Source organism: Garra rufa, chromosome 23 (genome assembly GCF_049309525.1).
Source record: "Garra rufa chromosome 23, GarRuf1.0, whole genome shotgun sequence".
Lineage (NCBI taxonomy): Eukaryota > Metazoa > Chordata > Actinopteri > Cypriniformes > Cyprinidae > Garra > Garra rufa.
The window spans coordinates 21267001-21279633 of record NC_133383.1 but is presented as its reverse complement, the minus strand read 5'-3'; the positions used below and the strand labels follow the sequence as shown (position 1 = coordinate 21279633).

The following is a 12633-nucleotide window of genomic DNA, read 5'->3' as shown; positions in this document are numbered from 1 at the left end:
CAGTCCAAAATCGTGTTCCCCTGGTAAAATTAGCATGCCATTATAGAGTGTTTTTAAGAGGCGCCATCAATCGACCATAATGGTGGCACTGAACGTAGCTAAACAATGCCACTGAACCTAACTAAATATTCTGCTGCTTATTGCTGCTGAAAATGGTAAATTTTTGTCATGTTGCTTAGGCTGTAGCCTACTAATTGGTCGGACTGGGAAAAAAATTTGCCCTGGTTTCACAGACAGGGATTAAGCCTAGTCCTAGACTAAAATGTAAGTCTGAGCTGTTTCAACTGAAATAAACTTGCACTGACTGATCTTAAAAATATATCAGTGCCTTTTTTGTTTTAAGATGCACACCAGTAATGTTTTTTTCTAAGCATGTTTATAAAAATTACTTAAATGTCCTAATTGATCTATGGCCTAATCCTGGTTTAGTCTAAGCCTTGTCTGTGAAACCAGGCTTTGGAGTAGGCTACTAGACTGCCAAAAGTTATAACAGATCAAGTAGAACAGTGGCCCGGCTAATATCTTAATTAAAACTGCTTGTATTATCTTTACGATTTATTAACTTTAGTTCATCAAAATATTGCACCCTTTCCTGCTTACTAAGTCCTTCTCTATATGATTTAGCAGCTTTCACGACATTTTTTTCCGTGGTTTAGACAGCATAAATGAGCAGAACAACAAATTCAGTAGTACGTATTGTGCAATCCTTGCAGTTGTTTACATCCGAATATCGCCAATATAGAGAAATAAAGTCATTAAAAAACTGTTAATTGAAAAAGTAATCTGAAATAAAATAAAATTCACATTTAATTTTTATTTTAACTTGCTGTACTAAACCTAAAAACTAGTTAATATAAATGACAAAAACACACTTTAAAAAAAGCTTTAACGAAAATGAAATGAAAACATATAAAAACTAATTCAAAATATCTCAATGATACTAAAATAATCCAACATTCATGTCGTAATTATGATTTAGTGGGATAAATAGTGACACCCTTTGGTTGATCTTTTGAAATACAGGCTGAGATACTTTTATTGAGTTTCATTTACTCGAAAACAAAACCGAGAAACTGAGGGAGCAGTTTTTCAGTGGTTTTATCCGTGTGCACATGGTGAAATGGCAGAAGCCAGTATTTCAGTCTCTCCGGAGCAGTTCTGCTGTCCAGTGTGTCTGGATCTCTTGAAGGAGCCCGTGGCTTTTCCCTGTGGACACAGTTACTGTATGGTCTGTATTACAGATTGCTGGAATCAAGATGATGAGAAGGGAGTCTACAGCTGTCCCCAATGCAGACAGGCCTTCACTCCAAGACCTGTACTTAGCAAAAACAACATTTTGGCTGAAATGGTAGAGAAACTGGGGAAGACAACACTCCAAACTGCTGCTCCTGCTCAATATGCTGGTCCTAAAGATGTGGAGTGTAGCGTCTGTACTGGAAGAAAGCGCAAAGCCCTCAAATCCTGCTTGATGTGCATGAACTCTTACTGTCACATTCATCTTGAACAACATGAGAATTTCTTCAAAGACAAGAAACACCATTTGATGGAAGCTACTGAACGGCTCCAGCAGATGATCTGTAAGACACATGACAGACCTTTAGAGGTTTTTTGTCAGACTGATTATGAGTGTATTTGTATGATGTGTTTGCTGGACAAACACAAAAATCATAAGACTAGAACAGCTGCAGCAGAGAGGATGGACAAACAGGTATGAAATTTTCATTTTACATCATAAAAAATCTTTATAGATCAGTGTTTAAACTGGGCTGTTAATTTTTTTCCTCGTATGAGGAACTATTTTTTATATACAATGTAATACTATTTATAATGTTTAAAAAAAGATAAATGCTGCCATCACTCACACTCATGTTTTAAAACCATAAGACCTGCGTTCATCTTTGGAACACAAAAATTGTTTTGCACAAAAAGTGTTCTATAGCTTCATAACAATAGAGTTGAACCCCTAATGTTCCTGTTTTACCGATGTCTTTGCTACGTTTTTAGACCTGGGAACATTTCAGTTGTGTTGCTGTTTATGGAGGGTCAGAGAGTTCTCAGATTTTATCAAAAATATCTTAATTTGTGTTCCGAAGATGAACAAAGGTCTTATGGGTTGGAACAACATGAGGGTGAGTAATTCATGACAGAATTTTCATTTTTGGGTGAACTATCCCTTTAAATACACATTTCACCACATAATGCAGCCCAGGCTGATTGTTGAAGATCTCATAGGGACTGCTTTTGAAAAGCATTTCTCAGTTTACAGTTTTTTTTGTTGTTGTTGTTCAACAGAGGCAATTAGAGGAAGAACGCAGAGAATGCAGTGAGAAAATCCAGCAGACAGAGAAAAAACTTCAGGAGCTTCGAAAAGCTGTGGAGTCTCACAAGGTGAGTTTTTAGAGAAAAACTGCATTGGGCTGGAAAAGGTCAATGTGGAAATCCAGTGCCGTGCCAGTTTCCATAGGCTACTGTTTGAGAACCCTCTCTCTGTGTGTCCTAACAGCGCTCCGCTCAGGCAGCAGTGGATAACATTGAGAGGATCTTTACTGAACTAATTTGCTCCATTGAGAGAAGACGCTCTGAGGTCACACAGCTGATCAGAGCTCAGGAAAAGGCTGAAGTGAGTGAAGCTGAAATGCTCATGGAGACACTGGAGTCAGAGATCGATTGTCTGAGAAGGACAGATGCGGAGATAGAGCAACTGTCACACACAGAAGATCACATACATTTCCTTCAGGTGACAGAATTCAGTAAAAAGATCCTGCTATTACTAATTACTTTAAGTATTATAACAGGGGTGGCGAACTCCGGTCCTGGAGAGCCACAGCCCTGCAGAGTTCAGCTCCAGCCCTAATTAAAACTCACCTGCCTGTAGCTTTCTAGTATCCCTTTAGACCTTGATTAGGTTGTTCAGGTTTGTTTGAATAGGGTTGAGACAAAACTCTGCCGGGCTGCGGCTCTCCAGGACCGACGTTTTCCACCCCTGTATTATATCAGAGTAGAATTACTATTCACTTACATTGCATTAAACTCTGGAGAAAGTTTATTTCATTTTTTTAAGATGGGTGCTTTTATTGTAATTCTGCTTTTGTGTGTCTGTAGACTTTTGGTTTGACCATTTTTTTTTACACACCCAACCACACTGTCAGTTCCCAACTCTCTTTTGACAACATTGGAAACTCTGTCTCTCTGCTGAAAAGGAAACTTGAAGATTTTTGCAAGGAGGAAATGAAACGGATTTGTGCTAGAGGTAAAATACTGGTGACATGAGATTTATACAATTTATAGATATAGTACTCATGTTGTATAAATGTTTAAACTGTATATTAAATACATTAGATCTTTGTACAAAAACATAAAACTTTTTTTTATTTGTCTCTATAGTAAAATACATCCAGATCACTGCCACCGATAATCCCATGACTAGGGAGGAGTTCTTACAATGTAAGTCTGTCTATCCTATCTGTCTGTCTGTCGGTCTTGATGTTGCAGCCTTATGCTAAACTGCTTTAAAAACTTTTTCCACATCAATCTACACTCCAGAAAAAAAAAAACTGATTTGTGACAACTTTACAAATGAATAAAAAAACCTGAAATAAGTATATTGCATAAGTATTCATACCCCTAACGCAGTACTTATTTGAAGCATCTTTACAGCTTCAAGTCTTTTTGGTTAGGGTTAGGCAATAATCTGCCTCACCTCTTCACCTCTCAAACTCTGTCAGCTTGGATGGGGGCTGGCAGATATTTTCAGTTTTCTCCAGAAATGTTTGATTGGGTTCAAGGTCAGGCTGTGGCTGGGCCACTCAAGGACATTTACAGAGTTGCAATAAGCCACTCTTGCTGTGTGCTTAGGATCATTGTCCAGTTTGAAGGTAAACCTTCTGCCCAGTCTGAGGTTCTTTATATTTTGCTGTGTTAAGCTTTCCTTGTACTCTGACGAGTCCCTGAGTCTTTTCAGCTGAAAAACAGACCCACAGCATGAGGCTGTACAGCATGATACATCGTGATGATCCATCCATGATGATAGGAATTGAGGTTCAACAGATCAGAGAATCTTGTTTCTCAGAGTCTTAGAGTCCTTTAGGTGCTTGTTTGCGAATTCTAAGTGTGTTTTCATGTGTTGCAGTGATGTTTGTCCTTCTATAAGTTTCTCAAATCTCCATATATGCTCATGGAGCTAGAGTGACCATCAGCTTCTTGGTCACCAGTAAAACCAAGGCCCTTCTCCATCAGTTGCTCAGTTTGGCCAGATCCAGAAACAGTCCTAGTTGTTTACAAACATCTTCCATTACGGATAATGGAGGCCACATGCTTCTGTGAAACTTCAATGCAGCAGAATTTTTTTCTGTACCCCAGATCTGTACCTTGGTGCAGTCCTGTCTCTGAGTTCTACATCCAGTTTTTTTTACCTCAAGGATTGGTTTTTGCTCTGATATGCATTTTTAGTGTGTACCTTTCCGAATCATACAGATCTGGCCATTAAAAATGCGTCTATTTTCACGCGGCAGCCTGCAATTCGGCACGCGTGGGCACGCGTCCTGCCGCAGCGGCTTTTTTAGATTTTTTTACAACGTTGTTGCACTTCATATAATATCCACCAGGTGGCGCAAGGAACAATATTCTGTAGCCAAACACCATGGCCAGCTCTAGGGGGCGTTGGTCACAAATACCAGTACAATAGTTCAATGATTCCTCTTTCCTGAAATTATGGTTCAAACCAATAGCAAAAAGATGGCCTATTCATAAGCAGGTGCAGTTGTATTGTTATTTTGTTTTCTTTCTTTGTTTTCCTGACGAACATTTATTAGACTGCATCGGAAACAGAAATGTTAATTTCGGTTATTTTATTTCTCCAACCGACAACTGACGTAAACCGCTAAATTCGTTTTCAGGGATTAATTATACACAAGCAAGAAGCAGCATAAACATCAGAACCTCACGCGCAGAGCTTATGCACAGAGAAAAACCCAATAAACCTATATATAATAATAAATAAAATAGGCCCACATAAGAAATATATGTTTTTCTTTTCTGAATGAATAATAATTTAACAAATTAATAAGTAGCAAGCCTATATGCAGAATTTTAGGCAATTTCTGTGATGCGCCCTTAAACCAGCATCTTGTTTCCATTTTTTTTTTTACAAATAGCCTACACATTTTTTTTTTTATTTTTTTTTATTTTTATTGTGATTGTACACAAATAACAGAAATATGTAAAATATCATAGTTTTAAGCAATGCCGTACTCTTGAACGAGTATTGTAAGCTGTATCCACTTTATTAAGGGGAAAAAAATCAAGTGATCCTGACAGCGCCGCGGGCAGTTAAATTACTCGACCTCTTTCACCTTCAGAATAAAATACATTATATATTTCAGCGTTTTAAAGCAACATCAAATTAAGATATGCATGTTTAAGAGGTAGTTCGTCTTTTTCTTTTTCTAAGATACACAATTTTAGATACACTGACAATTAATTTGAGTAGAGACAGATAGAAATAGGAAGGATAAATATAAACTACAGTATTTTTGCGATTTTGGGGCTTAGAAATTTATGCGGGCCGCGGGCGAATAATATAGTAACAGTTAATATAGCGCGGAGCTGGTGGATGCGGAAGCGGGACTGGAAAAGCACTTTGTTATATCCTATAGACTATTTAGATACTTCATCATCAAGCAAAAATGTATTCATAAGCAGGAGCAGTTTTATTATTATTTTCTTTTATTTTTTTCCTGTTGAACTTTTATTAGACTGCATTGAAAATAGAAATGTTAATTTCTGTTTTGTTTTTTTCCAAACGACAACCGACGCGTTTAGTTATTATTAACGACAAGATTGTGTTAAATTACATTTAAATTGAAACGTGGCTGTGACACATTAATAACAGTTAAATTCGTTTTGAGGGGTTAATTGTACACAAGCAAAAAGCAGCATAAACATCAGAACATCACGCGCAGATCTTGCACAGAGAAAACCCCAAAAAGCTGTATGTAAAATAAATAAAAATGCCCATATGCGAAATATACATTTCTTAATGAATAATAATTTAACAAAACGAAATAAAATAAAATTAATAAGTAGCAAGCCTATATGCAGAATTGTAGGCAATTTCTGTGACGCGCCCTTGAACAAGCATCTTGTTTACATTTTTTTTTTTTTACAAATAGCATACACATCTGTTTCTTCGTTGTGATTGTACACAAATTTTTGAGCAATCCCTTACTCTTGAACGAGTATTGTAAGCTGTATCCACTTAATTAAAAGGGGAAAAAAACGTGATCCTGACGGCGCCGTATGCAGTTAAATAACTGGACCACTTTCACCTTCAGAATAAAATACATTATATATTTCAGCGTTTTAAAGCAACATCAAATTAAGATATGCATGTTTAAGAGGTAGTTCCTCTTTTTCTTTTTCTAAGATACACAATTTTAGATACACTGACAATTATTTTGAGTAGAGAGGAATAGAAATGGAGAGGATAAATATAAACTACAGTTTTTATAGAGTTAAAAATTAATTTATTTATTTATTAGTATTATTACTATTATTATTTTGATTTGTTTTTGCGATTTTGGTGCTTAGAAATTTATTCTAAGCGGGCAGCGGGCGAATAATATAGTTAATATAGCGGGAGCGGGTGGATGCGGAATAAAACCTTGTGGAATCGGGACTGGAAAAGCACTTCATTGTTATATATATCCTGTAGACTATACTTCATCATCAAGCATGGGCGTCGGAAGCAAAATAAATGTGGGTGGGTCCTCCCCCAGAAAAATAAATTCTTTAGTATATGCCATTTTCTGTAGTCTGGTGCCTTTTATTTAATGTTTTTACACAATGCAAATACTCCATATTTAAAAATATTACAAAAGACGGCTATACTGCAACATTTTCAGTGGCGTAAGTGATAATACGAGTAACATATCGTTTTTGACGCGGGAGACCCGAGTTCGCATCTGCCTTTTGGTGAAATCATTTTCGAAATCGTCTCCCTTTTCACTTATATCATATCGGAAAGGCATTTGTTTATTAGTTAATTAATGAAATAATTGAAAAGTTGAAACAAAGTATCAACTAGGGTTAGGTCACCTACCGTAAGTGTATCTGAGCACTATACTGTACTTTTAGGAGTGTTAATAATTAATTTTATTATTATTATTGTTATTATTATTATTATTATTATTATTATTATTATTATTGTTATTATTATTATTATTGTTATTATTATTATTATTGTCTTTAGATTTGTTCTTACATTTTGATGCCGTACATTATTATGACGCACTGCCCATGCAGTTTTTTTTTTTTTCTTTTTTCTTAAAAACTAATTGAAGTGAAAGGGAAGAAACCCATGTAGATTTGGCCTAATGTCCATAAATACTATAGCCTAGTATTATATCCTAATATAGAAAATAATTTAGACAAATAAACAGAAGGCTCACTTTTCAAAACAATAAAGCTTAGCCTATATGACTGACAACGAATACAACAATTGTTAAGTATCAAATCGACCAGACACCGAAACAGTTTCTTTCCTCAGGCAATCCATCTCATGAACACTTGATCGTGCAACATACAACACTATACATTCTTTATTCATTTTTCCGTTATTTATTTAAAGCACATACTTACTTCTATTCAAATGTCTTTGCTATTTTTGCACATTGTCTGTCTTGTATACCTCTATATTGTTATTTTTATAATATGTATCGTCTTGTCACTGTCATTCTGTAGCACTGTGGAGCTCTGTCACAAAAACAAATTCCTAGTATGTGCAAACATACCTGGCAATAAAGCTCATTCTGATTCTGATTCTGATTCTGATTCTGAAAAGTGCTCCAGTGAGTTATGCAATTTTTTTCCACCTTTTTTTCTTTTTTTTTTAAGTGGAAAAGTAGTTCTTCTATTTCGGAGAAGTTCATTAAGTCTGTCTCTTAACAGCTTCCAGTCACGAACTGCGGGTTGAATCTCCGACCAACGATCAGTAAAAGTTTTTTTCGATTTACATCATTTTAGCCTGGAACTAGGCTTAAGTCTGTTCTGGGAAACCAAAGGGAAGTGTATTTTTATTTTTATTTTTTCAGTTTTCTGAAAAGTAGCCGTTAATGAGGCATCAGAGTTAAGCGGCATGCAGTATAAAGAGCGAAATGTTTATGAATGGCAGAGTGGGGGTGGGGTGGGGTGTTGAATGCTGTCTGTTGCCTTGTTGTAATCAACATTTGGAGACTTGGGGGTGCTGGGGGCGGATTCCGACTGCATTCAGTTGCATTTCGAATTCAGCATTCAAATGCATGCCAGGGAGAAGGGGAAAGCTTTCCTCACACGCTCCACTTTTTTCAAAACATTAGTGTCCAACCTGACACGCGGGTCAGTGGATAAACAACCCGAACCCGACCGTTTTCAAATAACCCACCCGCAACTCGGACCGCAGAATAAAAAAAAAAAAATATTGTACCCGACCCGCCTCCTGACCCGTATGTTTAATACTAAAGTGATTAAGCTGTGGAGATGCAGTCTGAAATATCCCGACATCAGAAATCCATTGGTTTACAAGCTAAAAAATAAAATTAAAATAAAACAATGTGTCCTGTTGTAAAGTCGTTGCCGTATTGTCGTGTATGAAGTTCAGATGTTATTATTTTAAGAAATATATATGTTTTAGGATTCTCCTTATTTTTGTTTTAGACATCCATCAATTACGGTGAATAAAAAAAATTCCGCGCTGGTGGAAACAAGACTTTCGCTTCTACTTTTGAGACCGGTGTTCGGACGTTTTTCTAAAAAAAAAAAATAAGAATTCAAAATTCAAAATTTATTGTCATAAAAACAGAAGGTGAATATAATTCAAAAATGTTAAGTATTTGCTGATTAAAGAAAACATGAAGGATGCCGCTTAATATTTGGCTTTTACGTGAACTTTAAAGCATATCCCTCATTCCATTTGTTTTCTTTGTTTTGTAATCTTTATATTATTTTCGTGAAATGTATTTTTGCTCAACATGCATTTCTCGTGGCCACGAGTTTAATGAATAAACCAACCTGCGTGACATTAGTAACACAGAATTATTTGAGTTATTTCGTTTTGAGTTAAGAAATTGTTTGCCTATATTAATTGTTATAGAAATTAATACAATATTAAATAATTATACAGGCGATGCTGTATATGCTAATGCTGTCTGTGCGCAATGTAGACAGCTTTCACAAGTGTTTACATGTATTACATGTTGGCCTACTTCAAATTAAATAGCCCTGCAAGAAACATTTCATGCATCTCACAATCTTGTCCATTGACTGACCTTCTTTTTTTCCCATTATATTTGTATTATTCGTTTGTATTCGTTATTTTTTCCTTCATTTTGATCTCGTTACATAACATTCTGAATGTAAATGATACTGTAAAGGTGCTATGACTGGGGTTTTTACTGGAAGGCAGTTTAAAGGTTAAATTTAACATATATTGTATTTTATTAAGTCTAACTAATAGACAAATAACTGAAGAGTGAATCCTTCACGTAGTTTCATTTGGAAATAATTTATCGTCACACAGTAAAATAGGCCTACATTCCTTCTCTTAACTAAAGAATTGAACATATAAAATATGAATTGAACATATTTTATTTTGTTTAGTCTAATTAACAGACTAGACTATATAAATATTAAACTGTTTTACTGAGAAATGAATCATTCACGTAGTTTCATTTGTAAATGAAAACATCATGTATCGTCACACACGGGGATAAATACAATCAAAAAGTCAAAACGAAATTGGCATAATTGTCAGGCGTTAAAAATAAATAGCCCTAACCAGGTATTGAAATAATAATAACCTATAATAAGAATAAATAATAAGTGATTTAGAGCTATCTACTTTTTTCTTTATTGTGAATCGCTTAACCTAAATAAATTTATATATGCTATTTGGCATATATTTAGCAAATATTGTGAACTACAATTATGCCAATAAAGTTTTGACTTTATGATTGTATTAATGCCCGTGTGTGACCATACGATTTACAAATGGAACGTGAATGATTCACTCGACAATGAAACACTATATAGGTTATAATTAGACTAAAAATGAATATATGCCATATAGTATAATCAAAGCTTTCATGGCATGTCAGCATTTATCATTTAGATTCGGAATGTTAAGAGATCGAAATTAAGGGGGACATACTGAATATAAATGAATAATACATTTATTACAGAAAAAAAGGATCAATTAATGGATAAGACTTAAGGATGCATAAAATGTTTCTTGCAGGGCTATTTAATTTGAAGTACTTATATGTAATAAATTCTTGATAAACTTTTGAATGCTGTCTACATCGCGCACAGACATTCGCATATACAGCATTGCGTATTGTTAATATATAACTTAATATTGCATTAATTTCTATAACAATTAATAAAAACATTTCTTAACTCAAAATAAAAAATATTAATAAACCTATCTCTGATAATCCTGGGTTATGGTTACGCAGGTTTGTTTATGCATTAAACATTAGGATGTCGTTACCTCGACAAAATAATCTTGTGGCCACGACATAATATGACATTCCCAGGAATTAATATCTCGTGGCAATGACAAAAAGTAATATGACGTTCCTAGGAATTCATTTGTGTGGCCACGACAAACATAAGCGAACCGAAGGTGTCCCCTCCAGGTTACCGTACCTTTTAGTTTGCAGCAATGTTTTCAGCCTGCTCCAGTCCAGTGCGTTACATGACTGCCCCCTACTGATCATGTCTTTCCTATGTCATTGTATTTTCCGTGTTCCTTTGGAATACACCGGCGTCACGCGAGACCACTTTACTTCCCGCGCGCATTTTAAATGGCCAGATCTGTACTCATTCAAATGAATTTGCCACAGGTTAACTTCACTCGAAGTGTAGTAACATCTACAAGCAATGTTCCTGAGCTAAATTGCATGTGTCACAGAAAAGGGTATGAATACTTATGCAATGGAATTATTATGCAGTGTAAATTGATGTGGAAAAAAAGTTATTTAACATAAGGCTACAATATAAAAAAAAACTTGAAAAAATGAAGAGGTATGAATACTGTAGGCACTGTATCTATCTGTCTGTCTATCTACACTATATTGCAAAAAGTATTGGGACACCCCCTATCTAATGAAGAGGTTTGACTACTTTAGTAATTTCCATGAGTACAAATCTTAATGTTTAAGCATGTAATGATATTCTAGGGAATTGTGTGTTTCTAATTTTATAGCAAGAGTTTGAACAGGGCCCTTTCTGTTCTTAGAGAAATGATTGATTCAGTCAGTGTGAAAGAACTTGACTGGTTTGCATAAATCCAAGTCATAATCCCAGCTGAACTCAACTGGTGTGACTTTAAATGCAGACTTTGAGCCAAAATCTCATCACCAAACACCAATAAGTTGACAAAAGTATTGGGACACCCCTTCATTAGAACAGAAAAAGGCACTTCCAAAACTGTAGCAACAAAGATGGAAACATAATTCACAATTTGAAACTGTATTTCCATCTCTGTTGCACCAGTTTTGAAAGTGTTTAAAATGTCTGTATCCATATGTACAAGTCATTGGGGTTTGGTGATGAGTTTTTGGCTCGGTCACACCAGAAGTGTTCAGCTGGGATTAGGACTTGGCTTTATGCAGACACTTCTTCCACACTGACTGAATCAATAATTTCTATTTTAACCTTGCTTTATACACAAAGGCATTATCATGTTGGAATAGAAAAGGGTTGTGTCCAAACTGTTGCTATAAAAGTAGAAGCACACAATTCTCTAGAATATGATTATATGCTTAAACCTTAAGATTTGTACTCATGGAAATTACTAAAGTAGTTAAACCTGTTAATAAGAATACTTTTGGCAATATAGTGTATCTGTCTGTTTAATTTTACTGTTTGTATCTATTCTGTGAATTATTTTATAATATATGTATTTCGTATTATTTTATTTCTTTCAGCTTCCTGTCAGCTCAGTCTGGATCCAAACACAGCGAATACCCACCTCTGTCTGTCTCAGGAGAACACAGCAGTTACTTATACTGGCAAAGAACAACTGTGTTTTGAACATCCAGACAGATTTATAGTCAGCCCTCAGGTGTTGTGTAGAGAGAGTGTGTGTGGACGTGCATACTGGGAGGTTGAGTGGAGTGGGAATTGTTGGGTGGGAATAGCAGTGTCTTATAAGAACATTGACAGGAAGGGGGAGTTCGGACATAATGATCAGTCCTGGACATTGCGAAACACTATCTTAGATCTCTTTTTTACGCATAATTCTGTACATAGTAAAATCATTGCACCCCTACAGTCTTCTAGAATAGGAGTGTATGTAGATCACAGTGCAGGAACTCTGTCCTTCTACAGCGTCTCTGACACAATGACCCTTCTCAAAAAAGTCAAGACGACATTCACTCAGCCGCTCTATCCTGGGTTTATGGTTCTAAAAGGATCAAGTGTGAAACTATGTGATCTAACAACTTAGTATTATAAACAGTCATATAGTATTAGACAAATAGTATCATATCAATAGCATACTGTGATCAGTGTTGTTATTGTAAACTGTTGAAACTGTCTTTTTCATTAACTGAAATAAAGCGGAAATATCATATAGGCCTAAACCTGAGGTGA

At 35.5% G+C, this 12633-nt stretch overlaps 1 protein-coding gene across 1 annotated transcript; it reads left to right on the top strand.

Annotated features, from left to right (window-relative positions):
• The first annotated feature begins 1098 nt into the window (after nucleotides 1–1098).
• On the top strand, nucleotides 1099–12539 carry LOC141299317 (E3 ubiquitin/ISG15 ligase TRIM25-like). Its single transcript, XM_073829671.1, has 6 exons — nucleotides 1099–1708; nucleotides 2293–2388; nucleotides 2504–2737; nucleotides 3103–3250; nucleotides 3385–3444; nucleotides 11967–12539. The coding sequence occupies exons 1-6, from the start codon at nucleotides 1121–1123 to the stop codon at nucleotides 12485–12487; spliced, it is 1647 nt and encodes a 548-aa protein (XP_073685772.1). The 5' UTR covers nucleotides 1099–1120; the 3' UTR covers nucleotides 12488–12539.
• Nucleotides 12540–12633: the final 94 nt, after the last annotated feature.